The sequence below is a fragment of the Gadus chalcogrammus genome, chromosome 21 (genome assembly GCF_026213295.1).
Source record: "Gadus chalcogrammus isolate NIFS_2021 chromosome 21, NIFS_Gcha_1.0, whole genome shotgun sequence".
NCBI lineage: Eukaryota > Metazoa > Chordata > Actinopteri > Gadiformes > Gadidae > Gadus > Gadus chalcogrammus.
In genome coordinates this window covers 7,600,938-7,624,901 of record NC_079432.1, presented here as the reverse complement: position 1 = coordinate 7,624,901, position 23,964 = coordinate 7,600,938, and the positions used below count along the sequence as shown (strand labels likewise).

The window sequence follows — 23,964 nt, the reverse complement described above, 5'->3', positions numbered from 1 at the left end:
TCTCTCTATATCTCTGTCTCTCTCCCTGTCTCTCTCTTTGTCCGTGCCTCTGTCTCTCTCTATGTCTCTCTAGCTCTCTCTCTGTCTGTCTCTATGACTGCTTCTTTCTTTCTGTTGGTCTCTTTCTCTGCCTGTGTCTCTTCTCTTTGTCTCTGCCTCTGTCTGCCTCTCTCGTCACTCACTATCTGTCATCGTTTCTCAGGTTCAGGCTTGGTGATGATGATATTTGGGGGACAGCTCCTAGCATACCGACTCTTCAGAAGTAACTTTGTTCATCCAGAAGAGCTGCTAAACTTTTAATCTGTGAAAGATATTCATGGACAATAAAAAATAAGTTTTTAATTAATATCTCATTCACCGCAGGAATTGGTTGACATTAATTCAGAATTGTCTGCTAACCAACCGAGTAAGACTTTGCAGGTAAAGTCAAGAACTGTACGTTTTGTAAACAAGGTTTAGTCTCACGAGTCATGTGTTACTTTTATGTACATATTATGTAGATAAATGATGTAGATACAGATCAAAGAGAGTTGTTCAACCAAACTGTACAGCTTAAAATATTATTTTGTATATTTTGTATTCAAATATTACTGACTAGTTCTCAATTGACAGCTCAAACATTGCACAATACCTTTCACAAAAACTTCATAAACTATTGCTTAATATCTTAATTCCTATTCTGTCTAATTAATAGTCTAGGCAATGCATAGACTATACAAAATACAAATATAATACAAAATTAATTTATTTTCCAATCAACAACAGTATTCTGAGTTTATCTACATCAATTTTCTGTATTTGGCAAAATTAGGAATACATTATCATGTATGTTAAACTTGGATGGTTTGTGTTACTGTTTACTGTTAAGGTTATATTATATCAGTACAAAAAATGTTGCAGATTAAATACTTCGAGCAATATTGATTTTGTGATTATTGGAGAACATGCCCTTCACGTGCGTGTGTGTGCGTGCGTACGTGCGTGCGTGCTTGCGTGTGTGTGTGTGTCCGTAAGTATATTTAAGAAGCAGGTAAAGCTGGCTTAAATTGGATGAATGTGTGATGCGTTGGGTCAACCTGTAGGGTCTAACATACATACGGTTGTTAAATAACATAGACAAGTCATGCCATTGGCATCGCAACAAATGCTATTTGTAAACACTAATCACTATAATTTGAAGGTAGGCTATTAAACAATTATAGGAAATCGTTCTGTCGTGAAAGTTGGACAACGGAGAAGGCTTGTACCCTCAGCACCTGTATTTAACTGCGCCTGCGCTGCGTTGTGACTGTCCTTGGTGCTGACAAATTATGTGATCAAGGCCCTCTGTGTCACAATGCAATCATGCACATATGGTCTTGCAAGAAAAAACAATTGTAAGCTATTTATCAAATTATAAAATTGCTTAACTAAATTACTAATTAAATTCAGCAAAAAATTCGCCAATACGCACTTTCGGACGTATTTTCACGTGACGTAGCCTACTCTGTTTTCGTCTTTCCTGATAATGAAACACTCGAACACGCACGTGTAAAGTAAGGTCCCCTCCCGGTAATAAACCTTTCGCTACAAAGACCCACAGCAACTTCAGGAAGGTAGTAGCTTAGCGGATCAAAACATAACAATGCATTCGGCCAACCTTAATCAGCGAAATACAACCACCGAGGTAACTTTCAAACTCACAACGCTATTCACTATTAGCTTGTTAAATGCTAATGCTTGCTGTCAAAGGTAACGCGAAAGTAGTAACAACGAATACAACAATATATATATAACCCTATATTTATATATATATATGTATATATATATATACATATGCTCTTTCATTAAGTTTTTTTTTTTAACAACAAAATGGAATGTGATTTATTGCACGTTTTATTCAAGAAAGGTCATCGTACTCGTAGATCCTCTAATCATGGCGCGTTCACCATAGATAGTGCTCAACACGGTGCGACGTCAACTTCACGTTCACTGTAGTATGTTGTAAAAACGTTCAGATTAAGTGCCTAGAGTTTTGACTATTGAGCAGTGGGCAGTGGATATGCAGTCAGAATTCTTTAATGCGGTAATGTTTATATGGGGGGATTCAGGGACCCTTTGGTTGCTTGGCTCTGCGAATGGAGGATATCATGGATGATGGAGGGATTCGCAAAGAAGTGGTTCAACCTGGAGAAGGCCCACCTATACCCAGAGAAGCTTCAGTATTGAGTATTTATACACACACAAACACGCATGCTCGCTTGGCTTTCTGAAGGGAATGATGTCATCATCACATTCTGGGCTTTTAATGTAATTAAAGTGTCTTCTTTCTGTACAGTCCGTTACTCAGCATTTCTGGAGTATGCGGACCAGCCCTTTGATACCAACAGCAACGTCAAGTACCCACGGCTGATGACGCTAGGGCGAGGTCGGTCATTGCCTTCAAGTGGCTTCGGGATAAGCACATTCCAACTAATGTCATAGAATTAGACACGATATTGCTCTACCATGCAATACTATATACTATCCTCCTGTCGTTGTCTTCACTGTGGTTGAAGGGACCGCCCACCTGAAGTCTAAATGATAGTACTGATGGTATTTACTGTTTAGAAAATTAATTTAACCAAAGCGACTTAATATGACGTCAGCTCTATGTCATTAAGCAGAAGGTAACTTGTCATCTGCATCAAGGATGCCTACAGGTAGCACATATGGGAAGGCCAACAACCCTCTCATCCACTTCCGTATAGTAGCTGCTATATATCATCTCTTCCAGACGTCACCCTGGCTGGCTTGGAGCTGGGTCTATTGACCATGAAGAAGGGGGAGTTCTCCCGCTTCCTCCTCCAGCCACAATTTGCCTTCGGGGAGATGGGTTGCCCCCCTCTCATCCCTCCCGCCGCCCAAATTCTGTACGAGGTCCAGGTGATGGAATTCTTCGATTCCGCCCAGGCCAAAGATTTCCTCGCTCTGGAGCCGGTGTGTGGACTTAAAATATGCTCTTTTTTTTTCTAAAGTGTCAAGCACACTATCGGTGTATCGTTTTCTGCTGTCTTGCCAATTTGTATGATTGCTCTGTTAAAAAAGAATCGGTGAACTGGACAATATGATCTTTAAACTCTTTTCCATAATTTCCCATAGTCTTAAATTCCCTTCACCGCTGGATTAACTATGATAAATATTACTATAAATTGTTGATTCATCTTGATTTGAATCTTGACAACTAATTCTGGTCCATTGACCTCCCAAACTGCCACTCCTCGTCCTATGAAGAACTCTTCATAACTTCTGTAAACAAAGATGACTCGAGAGCTTGTGTAGTGAAACCTCCTCCATATATCTCATCGTCGGTTGGTTCTAACCACATCTTGCGCCTTCCCCTTCCTAGGATGCCCAGAATTCCCTTCCTCTTTCACTACTCAGCAATGTGGTGAATACGCTTCGCAACTTGGGCAACCGCTCTTTCAAACAGGGTCGCCATGACGGCGCTAAAGACCGCTATAAACAGGTAGAAGCTAGCCGAATACATCCGATTAGTCCTTCAAATATTTGTAATGTATTTGGCAAATTATTTTCTTCCACTTTTTTGTCTTGTTTGCTTTTCCAATTATATTGTTCATACTATTGACAAAATGTCATTCGTTCTGCCTGTTTAAGTTCAGTCCAATTCATGAATATGCTATTGAGCTAAGAGGAGGAAATGATCATTGATAGACGATTGTTCTCGGGCATATACATATGTTTCCTTAAGGGGTAATGTAGTCAGGAAAAAGTGAGTTATGACGCGTGATGCAGCCTCCTCAACCCCTTGGCTCGCCCCTAGGCGATGGCAGCGCTGATGACCAGGCTGACGCAGAAGGTGGACGAGAAGGAGGTGAAGGCCTTGCTGCTGCCCGTCTACCTGAACCTGGCTCTGACCGAGCTCCGTCTCGAGAGTCCTCAGAAAGCTCTGAAGTATACAAACCGGGCCCTGGAGATAGATCCCCACAACACCAAAGCCCTGTTCCGCAGTGGGCAGGTAGGACAACGCTTTCTTATTGTAAGATTGCAATTACTGGAACAATGGTGACCTATTGCTGTTTCCTTGTCATTTCTAAATTGATTACTGTGAGCAGCCATGGGAAATCAATAGTTTTGGTTGAGAATAGAGCCAGTCATAGAAAGAGTTAGTTCTAGGCGGATGGTCCTTTCTATGTACTTTCCTGGGTCACACAGAGCAGTGTACATACCGACAAACCATTGTCTCTTTAAAGCACCTGATGAGGTGATGATGGTTGCATTTTAACATGGCATGAATGTAATACCATGAAGTAGTCCTGTATGATTTTGCCATGGCCATTTGTATTTTTTTTCTCAGGCCTACATGGACAAGCATGAGTACGAGGAAGCCCATAATGTCCTCATCATGGCTCAAGCTAAGAAGCCCTTTGACTGTGACATTAACGGCCTGCTGATGAAGGCGGCCATGTAAGTAGGTTGTTGACTCCCCCTTTCAGTTCCTAACATCAGGCCAATTGATCTCCTCTTAAATGTGTAGCATGGGAAGAATAAGGAAGTAATACCTGTAACTATTGCTCCATAGTGCATGAGTATACAGGTTGTACAGTAGCTAACTTATGGTAGTTGATTTAAGTGTCACACATTAATTGTTTTAGCTGGTTATTTCCAAGCCTTAAGAGAATGTTTGCCTTTGCTGTTGTGGACTCTGAAAGAAAAACCAATAACATTTTTTATAATGAGCAAATAGCCACAGTTATAGGTTCTTTCTGGAGGTGTGGATTCATTTAAATGTTGTTCAACATAGGCTGGTCAAACAAACTTGTTCACTATGTTGTTCCTACTGGTTGTTGTAATGTGGAAAACCATGTATACAGACATTTAAAATAGCCAAACGTTCACGCTCTTCAAATGCTTCTACAAATGGAATGTTGCCAAAAACATGCACTTTTCACAAATCTTTTTTTTTATCGTTAATTTAGGTCTAACAAAATGGATCTATTTCTTGCAGATGCTATAAAAAGGGCTTGGATCAGCAAACAGAGGTGTACTCCAGGATGTTTCAAGCATTGAGGACCTGAATGAAGCACCAAGGACCAACAGAGTGATGATCACCCGGTAGGACGGTGTCCAGCATGAACAAATTACTGCTTAGAAAACAATTGGTTTATTTGGATTTGTATCGTAGGGATACCCTTTGTTGTACATAGATGGATTGAAAACCCTTTTTGTTGCGAAGAAAATGTGTGTAAGATGTTCATTTATGATGATCCTTGATAGTTTTCAATTTCATAATCTTTCTAAAAGACCAGTCAGTCAGACAGACAGACAGACAGACAGACAGACAGACAGACAGACAGGCAGAAGTAGGTTGCATGGAGGAATCAGAGGATCGGTTGAGGAAATTGAGTGAAAGTTTTAAACACTAATAATTTGTCTTTCAGAGGGTGAGCGATATACAATGAACCAGGGGCCGGCTTTCACCAGTCCAGCATGACGGACCATAGAAATACTCTAGCTCTTTTATCTCTCAAAGTGTCATTTTCTGCTGTTATTTGGCCTAAACGGAGCAACGCTGTGGAGAGACGTTGACGTCTACGGGCGTTATGTACACCATTTGTTACCCTGATTGTTTCAAAAGCCAGGCAGGGCGATATAAAAACGCAGACGCCTTTGGTACATTTATTTCTTTGTTCTCTTTGTCAAGTTGGGTTTTTGTGATCTGCCAAAGTATGAAAGAGGTTTGTGTTTGAGGTCTGTTATGTAATAAAAAATATGTGTGCACTTAAACATTGTTTTATTCCTTCTTAATGCTCTTTTATTGCCATCTTGGTGAAAAAACTAAACGGTGAATATCAATCAGTTTCCCACAAGCTTGAGATTCTTGACCACAAAGCCCTACATATACATGAATATCCAGAGTTATTCAATACAAGTCCGACATTTTTGGAACATTAGCTAATCAAAGTGATGTCATGTAGCGAAGTCACCTAACTTACTCGGGGGGGTGTGTCACATATTGATTGTAAGTGAAAACCGCAAAGGAGCAGGGAAGGCTTGATGATTAAGGGAGAGGAGGGGGGAGGGTGGAAAAGAGATTGCCTCTGACTGATCCAATCCTCTTGTCAGTAGTGTGTCAACCTGTTTCAGTATTGCTCTGCATGCATGGTCAGTGTGATGTGCAGCGTTGACTCGCTTCTTGGAGGGATCTTTCATCACAATGGTTTCTAGGCTTGCTTACTACCTTCACCTCAGGTAAAACCTCCACGTTTTGTGATGGCATGTAATGATGAACATATGTTTCTGCGTTGGATTTCGGCACCGGTGTGACGTGTAGTAGAGGTTTGGTGGTGAATTGGGTAGTGTTTTAAACTTGTATGAATAACGAATGAATTCCTCGTTATTCATTCCTAAATTCCTCCGAAACTCTAGTACCTTAAATATAACTAACAATGAAATGCCGTGTTAAAGAACGATTGTTGCCATATTTCTTACAAAAATGTAACTTGGTATTCTAAGCTGGTACCCGGTATAATATTGTATAGATGTATATTTTAAAATATAATATCCCTTTATTATCACATTCCCATATGCCATTATTTGTGGGATAATGTCGCTTTAACAAAGCAGCAGGGGGCGCCACAATCCACTGTAATCCCATGGCTCGTGTGCACACCCTCTCCGTTACCAGTAGTTTGTTCAGCCTATCCCAGTGCGCTATTTTATCAGCACGGCCGACTCTGTCCAGCCATGACTTGTGTTCAGGAAAAAGTGGCAAAGAAGAGAGGGACACTGGAGGGAGATAGGCGGCGTTCATTGTTTTCAAAATGAATCGGTCACAACACAGTTCACCAGAATGCATAGATAGATAGTGAGCGGAAAAAGATCAGGTCAGCCGCACACTGGTGATTGGGTGTGCAATGACAGCATACGAATAGAGAAAAAAAAACAAGAGGAAGAAGATAAAGAAAATTGAATATGAGTCGTCAGCAGCAGGAGTCCCAGGGAGTGGTTTTGACGGGTTACCATAGCAACACCGAACTACTGCCGAAAAGCGGAATAATTGCAGCGGACCCCGACCCAATGCATCCGAGGTACGGTACATAGAAGTGTGTCTGCAAGTGTCCAATCTCCGAAACTTCCCGTGAAACTAAACGGAAAAAACGCATGCCTATCATATTCCACAGTGTGATTCATTGACTAAAGGTGACTGCGTGTGGCTATTGGAGTGATATAATAAGAGCAATTGAGCGAAGGTCAAAAAGCGAGCTTTGGGTATACCACTTCACTATTATTTACATAATTGAAGGAAACGTGTGTGTGTGTGTGTGTGTGTGTGTGTGTGTGTGTGTGTGTGTGTGTGTACGTGAATCATGCAGGAACATGTTTCCTCACTGAATAGCCCACCTTTATGTGCAATAACAGCTTTAGATAGCTAATCTGGCCTTGTTCTATTGCTTGTAGCTAATGCCTGTAGGTAGCCACCTCTGATAATATATAATAACTAGACACCCAACCTACATTTATGTTATAAGGTGTGTGTGTGTGTGTGTGTGTGTGTGTGTGTGTGTGTGTGTGTGTGTGTGTGTGTGTGTGTGTGTGTGTGTGTGTGTGTGTGTGTGTGTGTGTGTGTGTGTGTGTGTGTGTGTGTGCGCCCATGTGTACGTGTTTGTTCCAGATGGCCTGTCCAGCTTGCTGGCAAAAAACAGCGTCACATTACAGCCAGCCTTTGTGTGTGTGTGTGTGTGTGTGTGTGTGTGTGTGTGTCCTCTATGTGTGAGTTTGTGTATGTCCTCTGTGTGGATGTGTTTGTTCTGTCTAGGTTGACTTGAAGGCTTAGTTTTGTGGCACATTGTTTCCACCTTACCGGACATGAGAGACATGGGTAGAGTGCCCCCAAACCCTCTGCTTACTGTGGTCTTCCTGCCTAACATGTGGAGGAGGAGGAGGCAGAGGAAGAGGAACTACAGTAGCCCAAGGAGAACTTTTGGTTCCCCTCTTGCTCAGTCGGAAAGAATACCCACCTCTTGTTGTTCCTTGTTTGTTACCGAATGGTACGCAACGTTTAAATCGAACCACTTCATTTTATTTAGTTCTGCATTCAAATGAGTCACTGTTCATCGTTGGTCCATCTCCAGAAATAATTACAGCAGTTGCCCTAGCAACATTGCTCTTACTGTGGTATCATTCCAAAGCGGTTTGGCCGTTACCACGTCGTTCCCTAGCATCTGTCTAACGCTGGACGCTCGCTCACACAGCAGTGCTAAGTGGATTCACAGAGCTATGGCACTTTAACTGTGAACCTGAGTGGAACGGCTGCATGTTCACATCCTGCGCTTGTCCATGCTGGGTAACAAACAGCCTCGAGCGAATAACTGTATGACAGGCCCTTTCCCCTCCATGTGAGGATTATACCATAACGATTTTGTTTGTAGGATTCAGTCCGGTATTGGTCAGTTGAGGCAGAGGCTCCAGAAAGATGGGCTACATCAACATTTATGGCGTTTAAGCTTGTAAACGTCAGAGATATGCTGCACGTGTGGGCACTGCAAGATCTGTTGTTTTCACGACGGCAGACACCATTTGTCTGTTCATTCAGCGTGTGTGTGTGTGTGTGTGTGTGTGTGTGTGTGTGTGTGTGTGTGTGTGTGTGTGTGTGTGTGTGTGTGTGTGTGTGTGTGTGTGTGTGTGTGTGTGTTGAATTCACACAGCCTGATCAACAGGTGCCAGCTGAAATCCGTGAGACAGTCTTTCTCTGTTTTGCTCTCTTTGTCACTCTTTGTGAATCACATGCACGTGCACGCTGCGCACACACACTCGTGGTACTTCTCCCTCTACGCCTAAAACACTCCATTAAGTTGAGGCTTTCAACAAGTGGTGATTCAACCCTACCACGGCTGCTCTACAAGTTAATTTTGAATGAGAAATGTTGATTCATACGAACAACAAACTATTGATTACTTATTTCACATAGTTTTAACATTAAAATGATTTAATTTACAGGAAATGGGAATAGTAGCTTGGTTTGTTCCTGGGACCAGCTTCCACATGAATTTGACTAGGCCCATTTCCCTCCTTGTTTTTAATCACACGCGACCAATGGTAGTCGCTGATTGCCGACCCTTGGCAGGTGATAAGAGAAGTGTGTAGATAAAGGAACAAAGAATGGAAAGCTTTATTCTTTTAATCTCTCTTGCAATGACCGCTGCACAGGTGTGGCCCACCTCCTTTTCATGGCATTTACTGTTCTGCTTATACAGATCTCTACCATACTAAGAGAAGCCCGAACAAATATAGTATTGATGCAGCTATTTTCTTTCTGTCTACCTTCTTAAAAAATAAATAAAATAAAATAAAATTCGAGGGGTGTGTGACTGCTGTTTAATGGTTTACGCCATCATTGGCTGAGGCTGTCTTGGGTCAAATTCTTAGCGTGGCAGTTAAACATGGGAAGTAAAACGTGACTCAGTTAGCCTCAGAAACTAAGATAAGGGATTTCCTAGGACACATCCAGCATCATCAGTGTCAAGGGACCAATCGTTTCACTCAATTCAGTTGAGCCCTATCATTCATAAAGTTCAGAGCTGTAAACACGAGTGTCCAATGGTAATCACAATTACACAGTGTCAAATTTCATAGTGTCCACTAAATGACGCATGTCGCATAGATCGATGTTGTAACCTGATCTCTAGACTTTATGTGTCTAAAAATAGTTTTGTGTGCTTGTTTACTCAGCTCAGTTGTATAGTTCTGAGCTGAAGCCATATTTTATATATAGCTTGCGCTGGGAATAAATGATTAACCGTGTGTGTGTGTGTGTGTGTGTGTGTGTGTGTGTGTGTGTGTGTGTGTGTGTGTGTGTGTGTGTGTGTGTGTGTGTGTGTGTGTGTGTGTGTGTGTGTGTGTGTGTGTGTGTGTGTGTGTGTGTGTGATGCACTAGAGTTACCAACCCATGGCTTGTCATCCTGTTGCAAGCGATGTCTTCCTAGCTTAAGAAGTGTGTACGGATGTCAAAAAGTGTGTGTGTAAATGGGCTCCCTGTGGTGTTTGGCCTGGGGTCAGGAGTTCCTGCTTCATAATGCATTCCAGATAATGCCAAGTTAATGAATATCAAGTTACTGCCATCGGTATGTAGCTATGGCCCCCGGGTGTAATGACGGAAAGTAGGTAAAGTAGCCTAGTCTGACTGGGCCTGGACACTTATTTACCTATGACTCATTCAGCTGTACTAGAAGACGAAAAATAATCATGTAGTTTGGGCAGACGTGACTCAAAAAGGCTTTGACCCACTTGGAGTGGGAAGGAGTATTACATGAGCAATGTTGGCGTCTCGTAGTAATGTTGTCATTTCCTGTCACAGCGAGGAGGTCGGGAGACTGGTGGAAAGAGCGGAGCTATGTGAAAGTGCAGAATCCCTTGCCTTTTAATACATAAGAGAGAGAGGGACACAGGAAGAGAGCGGGAGCTTTATTGTACAATCTGACCCCTATAAGTGGACATCTTCTTGTAAAATGGGCAACGTGACAGATTTACATTTTCCTTTATCCAAATCGACGATACGAGATCTGACCTTTTGCTGTAATCTCCCTGGGAACACTGTTTACAAAGTAAGTGTAACACTCTCATGCACCCTGACACTCTGTGTCCTCTATGTCTCACTACACTGTTGTTTATACTCTTGCTTTGCTTTCTTGCATAGATCTCTGCCATATTTGATGTATTATAACGTAGCTGTATGGTAAGTAGAACACAGTGACACCGCTAACGGGTTGATAACTAATGAGTGTGGCTCATTATGGCTACGGTTGCTTTTGGACCTATCGGGTTTCAGCCATTCAGTTTGTGGAGATAAGCCTCAGACACTTCCTTAGTGTGACGTCACAGGGTCCAGTGGGAGGCCAGGTAAACACACAGAGGAACTCACCTGGGTGATGAGAGCAATTTAGTTACCATGAGGAAAGAATAAGTACCTATTCTTTTATAAGTACATATTTTGGTTGTGCAATTGGTGGTAATGGTTACATTCTTTAAACCTTTTCAACCCTCTGTTTTATAAGTTGGTTGAAAACTGACCCAAGATGCCTGTAAAGGCATTAGTTGGCCATTCCGCCTGACAGACTACTCCGTGCAACCACCAAAGGGCCACTAAAGGTTGCTGACTTTGAATGTTATTCAAAATAATCACTGTGTGAGTACTCCCACTGATGCCCCAGTTCCCCTTGACACACGCACACACAGGCACACACGCACAGACGGACGCACACATGCACACACAGACAGACAGTACACACAGACACAGTGCTGAGTGTGACATTCTTGCCTGGTGTCCCCTGTTGTCGAGGAGCAAAAATCTGTACAGTGTAACTCGTGTTTAGCACATATTCTGTCACAAAGGGCTGGTTAAGTTCTGTCACATCAGCAACTCTTAGCAGTAACTTGTTGGCTTAATGATTATTGCAAGCTGCTAATATAGCAATTTACTTCCCAAATGTTACCGTTGAATGGCATTGAATTCATTAAGTCGTTTTCACCTGTGGAGTTCACATGAAATTGACACATCGGCGCCCGTTGTCACGTCAGTCAACACGGTTGAGACTGAATTGTTAATGTTCAATACCCAGGTGTTTTTTGTTTACCGTCTTTCAAAAAAAAAAACGCCCAGCATCATAAAGTTTGTAATTGTTCTGACGTAATTGTGAATTTTGTGTGTGTGTGTGCACGTGTGAACGTGTGAACAACACACTAGTATGAGGGCAAAAGTACAGCATGCTGCTTGAGCCTGATAAGAAAAGGTGTGAATAATGATGTTATCCTTAAACCCCTTACATTTAACCAGAAACCAATTCTCTTTAGAGTGGCCAGGCAAGGGGAAGCTAATATTGCATATGTAAGCACTGCAATCAAGGTCGGAGGGCAGGAAATCCGCTGTATGCTATGATATTCTTATGCTTAAACTTATTCGTGGTTGATTCAGAGAAATAAAAATCTTGGGCTAGGCCTGTCTGTCTGAATATAGTCTGGGATCTTCCTGTGTTTGTCAAGTTACTGCAAACTGAGTCTGCCATCCCATGTCGCTTTGCTTCGGTTTGCTTCGCTTTCTGTGGCGATGATGACCTTTTCGGGACTATCCATGCAACAGTCTATGCCTTTCTTTATTTTGTCAGTGCTTATGGGCTTGTCCCTTACTTCTTAATAAACCTATCTTGTCTTTTTGTCTGTTTCGCTGTCTGCCGGTCTCTCTGTTTGATTGTCGGCCCTCTCAGTGTGTGTTAGTGTGTGCGTGCGTGCCCGCGACAGTGTGAATGGCTAGCTACTCTGTCCCATCTGACTGACCTGAGCCGTGTCAGGTGTCCAGTCTAACCACTCCTCTCTCTCTCTCTCTCTCTCTCTCTCTCTCTCTCTCTCTCTCTCTCTCTCTCTCTCTCTCTCTCTCTCTCTCTCTCTCTCTCTCTCTCTCTCTCTCTCTCTCTCTCTCTCTCTCTCTCTCTCTCTCTCTCTCTCTCTCTCTCTCTCTCTCTCTCTCTCTCTCTCTCTCTCTCTCTCTCTCTCTCTCTCTCTCTCTCTCCCGTCCTCCCACCCCCCTCCCCCACCTCAACAGCCGCAGGATGGGGCACTACAGTGTGCAACAGAACAACACGTCCGAACATGGCCTCAAAGCCACCAGCGGTGCCGCCCAACCTCCGTCGCAACAGGCCAGCCCCGTCTGCACACGCAACCCCAAAACACATCCCGGCAGCAGCCCCAGGTCTGACGCCAGCCCCAGGCCCCGGCCTGGCTCCCATCCGGCCTACCAGCGCTGCAACTCCCAGGTGGATGTTTGTTGTTGTTTTTTTATACGTGGATTAATAAAGTGCTATCTTGTCTTGTTTTATTTCATGCTAGACTTATTAGATTGATTTATGATCAGGGTCAATGCTGAGGAATGTAAAGGCCTCATGCCTCACACCTTTTCCATCCCCCTAATAAAAGGGAGACAGGCGGTCAAGCACCCTCGCGTACACTTTTAGTGGCTACCACGATACGAGAAGAAAAGTGTGGCCCTTCCGGTTGAAGGACAGCTATGTGGCTGTTTATGCCTCGAAGGTCTGCTTTGTAGAACTGTTCTTCTTTTTCGCTTCTGTCCGCTTATTGTCTGAGGAACTTAGTTTTGCTTGAATTGTAGAGCTTAAAATATCTTCCCTCTCAGTTCATCCTTTGACATAGAGTTTTAAAGGTGTCCTGACGCATTTGAATTGTGTGTGAAGTGGGTGTTTCTGTCCGGGTCTCTATCTCTGTATCTTCATACCATGTCTGTCCATACAGGCCCCAGCATGTTGTCAGTGTGTGTGCGTTTATTGGCTATGCTTTCTCTATCTCTCTCTCCCTCCTGTTCATCGTATCTCTCCTAGTCTCTGAAGTCCTAGTTCCCAGGACTTCATCTCTGTGTCGTCTCTCTTTGTTCTCCAGGACTCTCTGGGCGAGCTTGCGATGGACGACTACTGGAAGGAGGTGGAGAACATCTCCTGCTCTGGGGGAAGTGATGGGGGAGGCACGGGGAAAGGGGAGTCTGGGGGAGAGGTCCAAGAGGACGACCAGCAGAAAGTTCCAGAAGGTACAATGCGGAAAAATGCGCAGGAGTTGTTTTCTCGTCGTTTGATTTATCACTGCACCTACGCCGTAAAGATACTGTTTTGATTTTATAACGAAACCTTTTGTTGCACTTTGTCCTGGGAATGCAAATGCCTCTCCTTCTAAGGGCGACGGGCGTGCGTGTTTATTTTGGTGTACCTGTGTGTCTATGCTGTAGTAGATACAAGACTGAAAGCCATGGCATCAAAGTACACAGACACACAGACAAAAATACATATAGACACACAGACACACGCACACAGACACACACACACTTGTTGAATAAGAATGTTGTGACCATCTTGTGTGTGAGTGTTGAAGAGGGCAAGGGAGAGGAAACGTAACAGCTCTGGTACCTTGCGTTGATGGATACTAGTGTTGATCTTCCAGATTCCAAGTGTTAGCCGTTTAGAAGGACCTTAGACCAGTGCTATTGTTCGCCAACACAAACACTATACGTCCTGTGCGTGTGTGTCGGCCCTTACAGTAGTTCCTCCTTCCCTTTCCTGGGCATAGGATGTCCTTATCCTTATGTATTTAAAAGTATAGGGATGATGACAAAAGTAATAATCGTATCTTTCCGTTATTATTTAATTGTCTCCTCCTCTGCAGAGGGAGAGTCGGAAGAGGCGTGGCTAGCAGAGGCGGGACTTACGGGACTGTTTGATGATTCGCTGACTCCGGACCAGGATCAGGTGTGCATCATCTTGCTACTTTGTTGACATTCTTGTGTCGGTTGTGTACATATTGAATGCATGACATGATTTGTTTCTCTTTATATACTCATCCAGTCTGAAACGATGGTGTGCGATTTTTAACAGCTGGCGGAAAATTTGGCAGACCATGTGAAATTGTTAATTGAGAATATAAGTAGACGGCGTGACGGATATGTCTGCAACATCCAACACACGGGCAACTTACACACAGGGGACACCGATCTATCCGTCATACAGCTGGCCGGACATGCCCACCTGAGGTGTCACCTTAGGGGTCGATTTTAGCAGAAAATGCTTGTGACGACAAAATCAACAGCATCCCACCTGTTGGTTAAAACAATGACCAATGAACAATGTACATTGTGCTGGACAGGAAGAGGACAGCGCCGTCTTCCTGTCCACGCTGACCCGGGCCCAGGCGGCGGCCGTGGAGCGCCGCGTGGTCTCGCTGCAGACGCTGAAGCGACGCAACCGTCAGCACGCCCCCGACGTCAGGGACATCTTCAGAGCCCCCGAGACGCACGCGCCCACTAAGGCATGTAGGACGGGGTGGGTGGAGAGCAGGCTCAAGAGACAAAGTGGTTAAGGAAAGCGTGTGATGATTAAGGCCCAATCCCATTTCTACCCCTTACCCCTTACCCTTACCCCTTCAAAACAAGGGGAAGTGGTAAGGGGTAGAAATGGGATTGGGCCTAACAGTGCATGACTGAGGGTATGGGGTAAAATACAGCAGAAATAACATTCATACATATGAAATAACACACAAGTGCATTTTGGTTTTACTCTGTGTTTTCAGACATATGCAATACAAACGTCATGTACAAATACACCATTTTTATTTTATTTTTAGGTCTTGTTTGATATTTTTGCTTGGATTCATGTTAAGGATATTGTTATATGCTTGTATAGAAGGTATAAGGTTATTTGGACGAATACATGGATACTTGTATGTATTGCCTTTGCTAACTTCAGAGTCACCTTGACTTCTAGTTAAGAAGAGTCTGTACACTAATTGACAGACAAGATAATGTGTAACTCAGAGGCAGCCAACTGGCTCATGGTTGAACATGTACTGTATGTTATAATTTGTTAAATATTGACATGCCGTGCGAGAATCTCACATGTCTTGTACGTTGCAGGTTGACGAGGCTACCATTCTGGAAGAGAAGAGTGAGAACCAAGAAAAAGATGTGGCTTTTAATGGTATGTGAAGCGTAAATACACAAGTGCTGTAAGTACACAGTGGCTGAATGTCCCCAGTTTGAACTCGGGACATTTTTCTTGGCATTCCAACATTTGCATTGTTTTGAACTGCAGCTCTCACTTTTATTTTCAATAATGTTGAGATGATGAGAAATTATTAAATCCATCAATAAACTCCAAAATCCGACCGTGGCTCAATCCCTGTCTTTATCCACTTTTCTTTGCTTGAGGGAAAAAATGGGTTAGAAAGTACAATTGAACATAGGGGAGCTGCAGTGAAGGCTACACCAGCAGTTTATTAACCTGTAATACTGTATGTAAATGTCTCTGACCCTCTGTATCTGTCTGTTTTCCCACCTGTCTGTGTGTGGTGAAGCAACGCACATTTCTGAAGAGACGGAGACCGAATGGAATGACAAGTTATCCTTCTCAGAGCAGGCACTCGACTACAAGGAGCACAGTCAAAGGTTAAAGGTCGTGTCCAGTCCAAAACCTCTGCACTCACCTGATGACAAACTACCGGTATGTGTCTCTCTGTCTCTCTGTCTCTCTGTCTCTCTCTCGCCCGCTCTCTCTCTCTCGCTCTCGCCCTCTCGGGCACGCTCTCTCTCTCTCGTGCTCTCTCTCTCGTGCTCTCTCTCTCTCGTGCTCTCTCTCTCGTGCTCTCTCTCTCTCGTGCGCTCTCTCTCTCGTGCTCTCTCTCTCTCTCTCTCTCTCTCTCTCTCTCTCGTGCTCTCTCTCTCGTGCTCTATCTCTCTCTCTCTCTCGCTCGCGCTGACTCTCGCCCTCTCAGGCAGGAGCTCTCTCCGCCCCAGAGACGCCTTCATGTAAACATATGCAACACATTTATACTCTTACCTTCTGGGTTCTCATCCAACAGTTGAGTGTACTGATATTATTATAGAGTGATTCGTTTATAACCTATTGATTACTACTGAAGATATATTAGTTAGCCATCACAACATCAATGAGGACAAAGTGAGGCCCTACAACAAAAAAAGAGCGATAGGTCACTCACAAAAGAGAGACTTGGGAAAGTGAAGAGGACATAACTCCTGTGTTGTTCCCTATGTCTCGTGCCACGCCCTATTTCAGCGTGACATCGCCATGACAACAACGGAAACACGTCGGCCGTCTCTGTGGTTTTCATCACGGGAGAGCGCATCCTCTGCTTTGTATTGCAAACAATAGTAGAGGGGGAAAGGAAAATAAAGTCTGGGGAAGGACCAGGAAAGTATTCTCCTCCGAGAGGAACAGAGACACGGAGAGAGAACCATCACAGGAGGTGCTAATGGGTCACAGAGTAGGGCCGCAGCCCATTGGTCAGAGGTCTCAGCGGAGAATCTGATACAGCGCTTCCATGATTTGCCTCAACAGGAATGTTATTTTAGTCATCGTATGTTAAAGAGGAGTGTCTCCCTTGCCTTTACTGTAGTCCGTAAGATCATGATAAGCTGCATGGTTATATTCCACGCTGGCCAGAATGTTGTTGCCACATTACCTTTGATTATAGTCTTTATTTAATCATTTGTTGATTTGTCCTTCCTGCTTAGTTAATTGCTGATAACAATACGCTTTTAAATATATGAAAATGACAGTGGCACTCAAATCTAGTGCCTACATTAAGGGCACGGGAGGTATGAGCAAATTTCCATTTGTTAACGCTCTAAGTCAGTAGGCAAGGTGCTCCTGAGGTATTGTTTGTTTGGACTTTAGTAGTCGTTAGTTAGGTTGGTAGTCACAGTGCCGAACCTTACCGCCACCTGGTGGCCATGGGTGGTAAATGGAATTTGAACGTATCTGCTGAAGGATGTTGATTTGCTGATCCCTTTTCAGAACTTCAAGTTGATTCAGGATAAGACGGGCCAGACCAGAATAGGAGACCTTTCTTCACTGGATATGAAAAAGGTAATTACTTACCAGCATTATGTGTGCCAGTATACTTAACATTAATTAGAACATCCATCAAGATTTCCTATGTATTTCAACGTATGTATCTATGGTCTACAAGGTGCGACGGTTGGTGCTTATTGAGATGACAGCCCTCTTTGACACTTGTGGGATAGACCCGAAATCCCACAAAGCTGTTAAAGTCAAGGCTAAAGGTAAACAGCCCTCATATCAGCCTCACCAAACACAGACTTAAACACACATAAAAGCTTAAACACACACTCGTATATGCTTAAACACACATACTTAAACACACACGCATGCTAAACACAGAAAGAAAAGTGTGCGTGACTAAACGGACATAAGCGGGAACAGATGAGATGAGGTCTTTCATTACCCAAGTCTCTCTCTCTCTCGCTCTCGCTCTCGCTCTCGCTCTCTCTCTCTCTCTCTCTCTCTCTCTCTCTCTCTCTCTCTCTCTCTCTGAGACCCACTAAACTAACCTCCTCAAAACGCACGTACCGGGTCACATCGAGGTGAACGTTTCCGTAGACCCTTCAGAACCTCATCCAGGCCAAGTTTACTCTCTACTTTGGTCCCAATGAAAAACGCGTGCAAGGTTCAAGTCCATATGATATGTTAGTAAAAGAACTGTTCAGATCTGTATCAGAACAGCTCTTCTATTAAAGTGTCCTTTTTGCACGCGTCTTTCATGTCTTTGCACCGTTCCCTTTGGCTGGCTCTTAACTCTGATCCCGTCTGATGCTCTTGCAGAGAGCGGTCTTTTCGGCGTCCCCCTCGCCACCCTGCTGGATCAGGACCAGAGGCGGCTGCCTGGGACCAGGGTGCCTCTCATTCTGCAGAGGGTGGGTGGTCACGGGGCTGGGTGTGGTTCACTTTAAACAGCGGTCATAGTGGAAGTCGTAGGAACAGGACCTTTGTTTGCCACCTCGCAATATAGTCCACAACATGCAGACAATATTAGTGTCACATGCATGAACAGAATACATTTAGAGAAAATAGAATGAAGTAAAAAGACTTGATTTAAAACTAGAGAGTGGTACGAATATAAATATATATAGAAATTGCAGAAAGAAATCCTGTGAACTGTCTGTGGTTTGACTTTGTATTTTGTGTCCTTTTCCTCCCAAGTTAATCAGTCATATCGAGGAGGAGGGGCTGAACACGGAGGGGTTACTACGGATCCCCGGAGCGGCCACTAGAGTCAAGGTAAGACCATTTATCACTCTTTTTCATCGTAATTTATCACACGTTAATCATCATGTGATATATTCGCCCACCTCACATGGCATTTTCACCTTCAGTTGGAGCGTAGATCGTAGATGGGTATCAAACTAGATAGCATATCCGTAAGATTAGATCTATTCTTCGTACGACTAACGTGAATGCCCACATCCGTCGTTGTCTGTCCCCCGTATCTAGTCGGTGTGCCAGGATCTGGAGTCTGGTTTCTACGAAGGCGTGTTTCCCTGGCAACAGCTGAAACAGCACGATGCCGCTAGCCTTCTGAAGAAGTTCATCCGGGATCTTCCTCATCCCCTGCTGACCGTCAAGTACCTCAACGCCTTCATCGCTGTCGACAGTACGTTGACCAATGGCGTCAGTTGTGGCGTCAGTTTTATGGAGTCGACCTTCGCCGACCGCGATGGTTCACAACACACGTGTGAAGTGGTTCTTTCTGATGGAAGGGAAAAGCTTGGCCCTCTAAAGTTATTATTGACCTGAAGAGGTTGACCTTTAGTTGCTGGAGGAAATCGGATTTGATAAGAAAAGATGATAATCTTGTAACATGCTTCATCCCTGTATGGCTTCATGCAGTTCAATGAGTTTTCACATCATTACTTCACAAAAACACAAATTGGGTCTGAAGTTTTTAACCACCGAATCGTTTGTGTGTGTGTGTGTGTGTGTGTGTGTGTTTGTGTGTGTTTACATGCAGAGCTCCCAACAAGGAAGCAACAGCTGCATGCCTTAAACCTGCTGGTTCTACTTCTGCCCGAGACCAACCGAGATACCCTGAAGGTACCCACACTTTTGTTTCTGTTCCTTCCTCGGTTACCTGCTGAAGCCGTTTCATCCTTGGATAGGCATCCAACCTTCTTCTCTTATAACCTCAGGTGTTGGTGGAGTTTTTCCAACGGGTGATCGACCGTCAGGCCCAGAACAAGATGACACTCAACAACGTCTCCGTCGTCATGGCGCCCAACATGTTCATGTTCAAAGGGTACCGCTCCAAGGTTACCGGACAGCAGGAGATTTCCATGGCAACAAGCACGGCTAATATTGTGCGGCAGCTGATCAGATACCAGAGACTTCTGTGGACAGTAAGAGGCCGTTGATGGAGTTAGTCAGATATACTGTGAACCTGTGTTGTGATGTGATTTGTCATCGATTATTTTTAGGGGGCTCCCTGCTGTAGTATTTAAAGGGTGACATACAGATGTCAGACACAGCATACAAACATTTGACAACACAGAGCACTATACGATACTATACATTGGGGTACAGCCGTTATCTCCTAGCAGAACTGCTAGGAGATAACGGCATATGTGTAGGCTGGAGGGTTGGTGGGGGTTAATAATCACGCCTAGCCCACTTAACTTCCCAGAGAGCTGTGCAAGGAATGAATCTCCCTCTGCCTTCTTTTTCTTCTCCCCCACTAGATCCCCAAGTTCATCCTGACGCAGGTCCGACAACAGAACACGGAGAACCAGCAGAAGTTGAACAGGGAGGGGGCGGTGAGGAAGCTTCTGAAGAAGATCGCCATCGACAGACCTACCGAGAAGGCCGTTAATGAGGTGAGGGCTGTGATTAAATGATGCACTCGTTCAACCTCCAGGATGCAGCTGTCATGAGTTAATCTAACATGTGAACTTTATTTATACAATCTGATGGAGCTTGGCTTTCACTTCACTTGATATCACTTCCTGTGCACAAGTTGTGGTTGTTACCAAAGAGATTTCCTGACGATTCCATCCCAAACAACATTTGAGCTATCAAATGGTTACATGTTTATTGCTTATTTTGTATATACTCCACTAACAAGAGAGAGAAGATGAACAATAATTATAGTGATGCATTAGTTGACATTTTAAGGTTCATGTTGATTCAACCAGAAACAGACCAATGCATAAAATATCTGATGAAAGAGTAGAATGCCAAATCGAATTGCTGCACCAATCAGTTCGCTAGTTTTGGAAACCTTTTGCATAAACCAAAGCTTAATTAAGGAGAGACCCGCTCTCCCTGGTCTCTTTAGTTTGTCTCGGTGTACTGTAGGTACTGAGGACAACGTTCTGGGTGGTTCCCATCAGAATACAGCCCCCCTAGACACTGATGCTTTCATGTTCACTTAGCCGTGTTTAAACCTGTCGTCAGGTCTCTGTTTATATCTCTCTATGGCCTCACACCCACACGACTCTTCCGCTGTTTGTTATTAATCGCCCCTCTCTCCCTCTGGTTATGTCTCTGTCTCTCCCTCTGACTCTCCCTTTGTCTCTCTCTCTCTCTGTCTCTCCCTCTGGTTATGTCTCTGTCTCTCCCAGGAGGGTTCAGTTGGTTTTATCCGGGTCCAGGCGCCACAGTTCAACAAAGTCTCCATGGCGGTCCAGCTCACAGAAGAGTTACAGGCTGCTGACGTGCTCACAAGGTTCCTGAGCCAGGAACGGTAATACATTTACACTCACGTGCACACACACACTAGTTATGTATATATATCTACGCACGCTCAATCACGTCTCCCCCACTTTACTTCCATCACTGTGTTTCCAATTTGGCACTGAGACAGAGTTTCGTCATCATCATGCTAAGCTTGAGTCGTTTTGTTGAGAGGGGGAACGTTTACGTCCAAAAACACAAGATTCCTAATGGACATTGTGGAGCCCTGACGTAAACATCAGGTCCCGTAATAGGCGGCCATGACGGCTCCAAATTTGAGCATTAGCTTCTAAACCCTGCTGTGTTTGTAAATGAGACGGTTTTGAGATGACAGTCTGCTTACAGTGAGCCCCTGAATGTAATCAGTGGGGAACCGAGTTTGATAGAAACCAAATGTTGTATATGCTTGAACGTGAAATTAAGAATTCAACTGATTTGAACCCCAACCCTGCAGCAGTCCAATTCAGTTTCTGTAAATATATATTTGCCGTGTCTATTACAGTGTTTAGAGTTGTACTTCAAAATGATTATCTTTTGTTCTCTCTGTCTCTTGTGTTTGCTCATTGGTCCTCTCTGTCTTTTTGATATCTTTCCAGTTCAGTGCCTGTGAAGCGGGAAAATTTGTGTCTCTATGAGATTGGTGGAAATCTCAGTAAGTCGAGCCTTATCGTCTTATAAGATGGAAAAACAGCAGCTCAGCTGGAAATATAAGGTTTATCCTTAACTCTCTGTGTTTAAAGGAATTGTGTGTAATAGGTACAGCCTATATGTGGGCAACTGGGCATTATCAATACATGGAATGACACATTTCAACATCACTGTTATTTATGGTCGTGGTGTTAAAGCTTTTTAGTGCAACACACTAAAAAGCTTTAACACCACGTACTGCAATCTGGCGGATATGCAATACGACAAATATCAGAGATCATAAGCGAGTCTACGCTTTATTTGAGCTTCTGACCTGTCGACCCTGATTGTATCTCTGCTCTGTGTCTCCATCCTTCTGGCCCCTCCCTCTCTCCCCAACGTCCCTCAGAGGAGCGGTGTCTGAACGAGGCGACGTACATGAAGGACCTCTTCCAGCTGAACCCCGCAGCAGAGTGGGTCATCAAGACTGTGCAGCGGTGATGAGACCCACACACCTGATTCCTGGACCCTCTCATTGGGCCCTGTTTGGGGGTGCAGCAGGCTCTTATTGTGATAGAGATGTAAAATGGTACTCTCTAGTTGTGGCTTTGGGTGGAAGATGACTAGGACTAGGCACTAGGAAGAGAGGGCGCAGCAACGTAAGTGTGCAGACCGACAGAACCCTGCTGATGGCAAAAGGCACCATTTAGGACTAGAACGTGTACATAGTCTGTGAATATGTTTTTTGGTTCCCATTTGCCTCATGTTCATTTGATGAATTGTACCCTTCTGTGACCACTATTTTCGGGTACAAAAATGGTTCATTAGATACCAATGATTTATTGAATGCATCATGTCCTTATATAGTAGTATGAAAAGCACTTGATAAAACCCCATATACTTCCTGTATTATTTTATAATAATATGGCCACAGGACAGCAATTAGTTTCGTCATCACAAAGGTATTGTGATTTAAGGCTGTTATTTGTTGAAATTGTATTCATAACAAGCACACCATTTAAAATCAACCAAACCCCTTCATTGTTAAATCGATTTAAATTAAATCGAAAGACGAGTGACTGCATTTCTGAACCACTACGAATGACAACAGTTTCTGCCAAACATAACGGCCTATAGCCTACTGTAGAATCACAGTACTACTGGGAGAATCTACAGACCTAGGGGGTTTAGTATGAGACTACAAGAGACATTTCTGATAGTGGTCTAAGCACTTGTAGTTAGACATGTCGTTCTCACAGTTTCACATGTTTCAGTGTGATAGTGTTTCAATGTGATGAAATTCAATGAAATAAGTTTCATCCCATAATAAGATTAACCACGATTTGAACGAAGTATCGTATTTGGGATGTAGACATAACCACTCTGAAACACAAAATAAAAACGTCAAGTTCAGGACAAAGATTGATGTTATGGTGCACTCAGTAATAAAAGATTGTTGAATGATTTATGAAAAAATGTCAAACTAGACTGATCTGGTTGACTTGATAGATGGCTTATTGAGTTGGATCGGGATTTGAAGTCCTCAGTAAAAACATTCAAATTAATTTTTTGGCGATATTTAAAAATGGGTGGTAGGGCTTAACTTAAAGTGTGCCTTCCTCTGTGCAATTTGATGTCGATCAATACTGTTAAAAAGTGTAAAGATGTCACCAATTTTAGGTTGTTTTTAAACTGACTGCCACAACTTTACCGTGAATATTTTTTTCATCGAAAGACATGCATTTGTATAATAACCACTTCTGAAATGACCACTAAAACTCTGTAAATAAATAATGTAGACTAATTATTGCCAGTATTGTTTGTATTGTCTTGACTTGGGCGCTTAAGAAAATGAAATTATGTACAAACTCCATGTACATTCAAATATGAACACAAGCCAATAGCCATGGGCCCATGAAAGTATTTGATCAAATAATCCATGTTACTATGGATATTATCCATCATTAGTAACATACTTCACGTATATCTCTATATCTATCTCCATATATACATAAACTTAGCTCATCAACCAATGAATAATAATTAAGAAATGTAAAAGTAATTTTGTATTTTTTTACTATGGCGGCGACGTCGACGTACAATCTAAAGGCGAATGCGGCGTCTATGAATATAGGTCTATGCTCGAAACGCTCTCTACTTCCCTTGAGAGTGTTTGGGTGTCGTGGACAAGTCTGCAAGTAGACCTACCTTCATGCATAATTGTGTATCCATCTGATTGGACAACTCATAATGGTCGGCAACCATT

General features: G+C 43.4%; 3 protein-coding genes across 10 annotated transcripts in view; all 3 read left to right on the top strand.

Moving 5' to 3' along the window:
- The window catches only part of tmem244 (transmembrane protein 244), a 4,074-nt gene extending 3,325 nt beyond the window's left edge, over positions 1–749 (top strand). Inside the window, exon 6 of the mRNA XM_056581915.1 lies at positions 203–749. Within this exon, the coding sequence (XP_056437890.1) occupies positions 203–300 (98 nt within the window). The 3' untranslated portion in view covers positions 301–749. The remainder of the gene's footprint in view (positions 1–202) is intronic.
- A 520-nt stretch (positions 750–1,269) lies between these two features.
- Positions 1,270–5,793, top strand: fkbp6 (FKBP prolyl isomerase 6). 2 transcript variants are annotated; one of them, XM_056581571.1, is made up of 9 exons: positions 1,270–1,376; positions 2,091–2,208; positions 2,318–2,407; positions 2,756–2,958; positions 3,368–3,487; positions 3,803–3,997; positions 4,337–4,446; positions 4,988–5,094; positions 5,421–5,793. In XM_056581571.1, the coding sequence occupies exons 1-8, from the start codon at positions 1,353–1,355 to the stop codon at positions 5,055–5,057; spliced, it is 930 nt and encodes a 309-aa protein (XP_056437546.1). In that variant the 5' UTR covers positions 1,270–1,352; the 3' UTR covers positions 5,058–5,094; positions 5,421–5,793. The 2 variants fall into 2 exon arrangements, with proteins under 2 accessions (XP_056437546.1, XP_056437545.1); XM_056581570.1 differs by lacking the exon at positions 1,270–1,376 and adding an exon at positions 1,393–1,666.
- A 264-nt stretch (positions 5,794–6,057) lies between these two features.
- On the top strand, positions 6,058–23,632 carry arhgap18 (Rho GTPase activating protein 18). Of its 7 annotated transcripts, XM_056581392.1 has the most exons (20): positions 6,215–6,231; positions 10,337–10,583; positions 10,676–10,714; positions 12,575–12,785; positions 13,423–13,567; positions 14,197–14,279; positions 14,674–14,835; positions 15,440–15,503; positions 15,880–16,025; positions 17,340–17,411; positions 17,515–17,608; positions 18,168–18,259; positions 18,546–18,623; positions 18,837–18,996; positions 19,354–19,436; positions 19,532–19,738; positions 20,078–20,212; positions 20,960–21,081; positions 21,668–21,723; positions 22,108–23,631. In XM_056581392.1, exons 3-20 carry the CDS (start codon positions 10,692–10,694, stop codon positions 22,197–22,199), a joined length of 2,025 nt encoding a protein of 674 aa, XP_056437367.1. In that variant the 5' UTR covers positions 6,215–6,231; positions 10,337–10,583; positions 10,676–10,691; the 3' UTR covers positions 22,200–23,631. The 7 variants fall into 7 exon arrangements, with proteins under 7 accessions (XP_056437364.1, XP_056437363.1, XP_056437365.1 ...); XM_056581388.1 differs by lacking the exon at positions 10,337–10,583 and having other exon boundaries at positions 6,077–6,231; positions 22,108–23,632; XM_056581393.1 differs by lacking the exon at positions 10,676–10,714.
- The last annotated feature ends 332 nt before the right edge of the window (positions 23,633–23,964 follow it).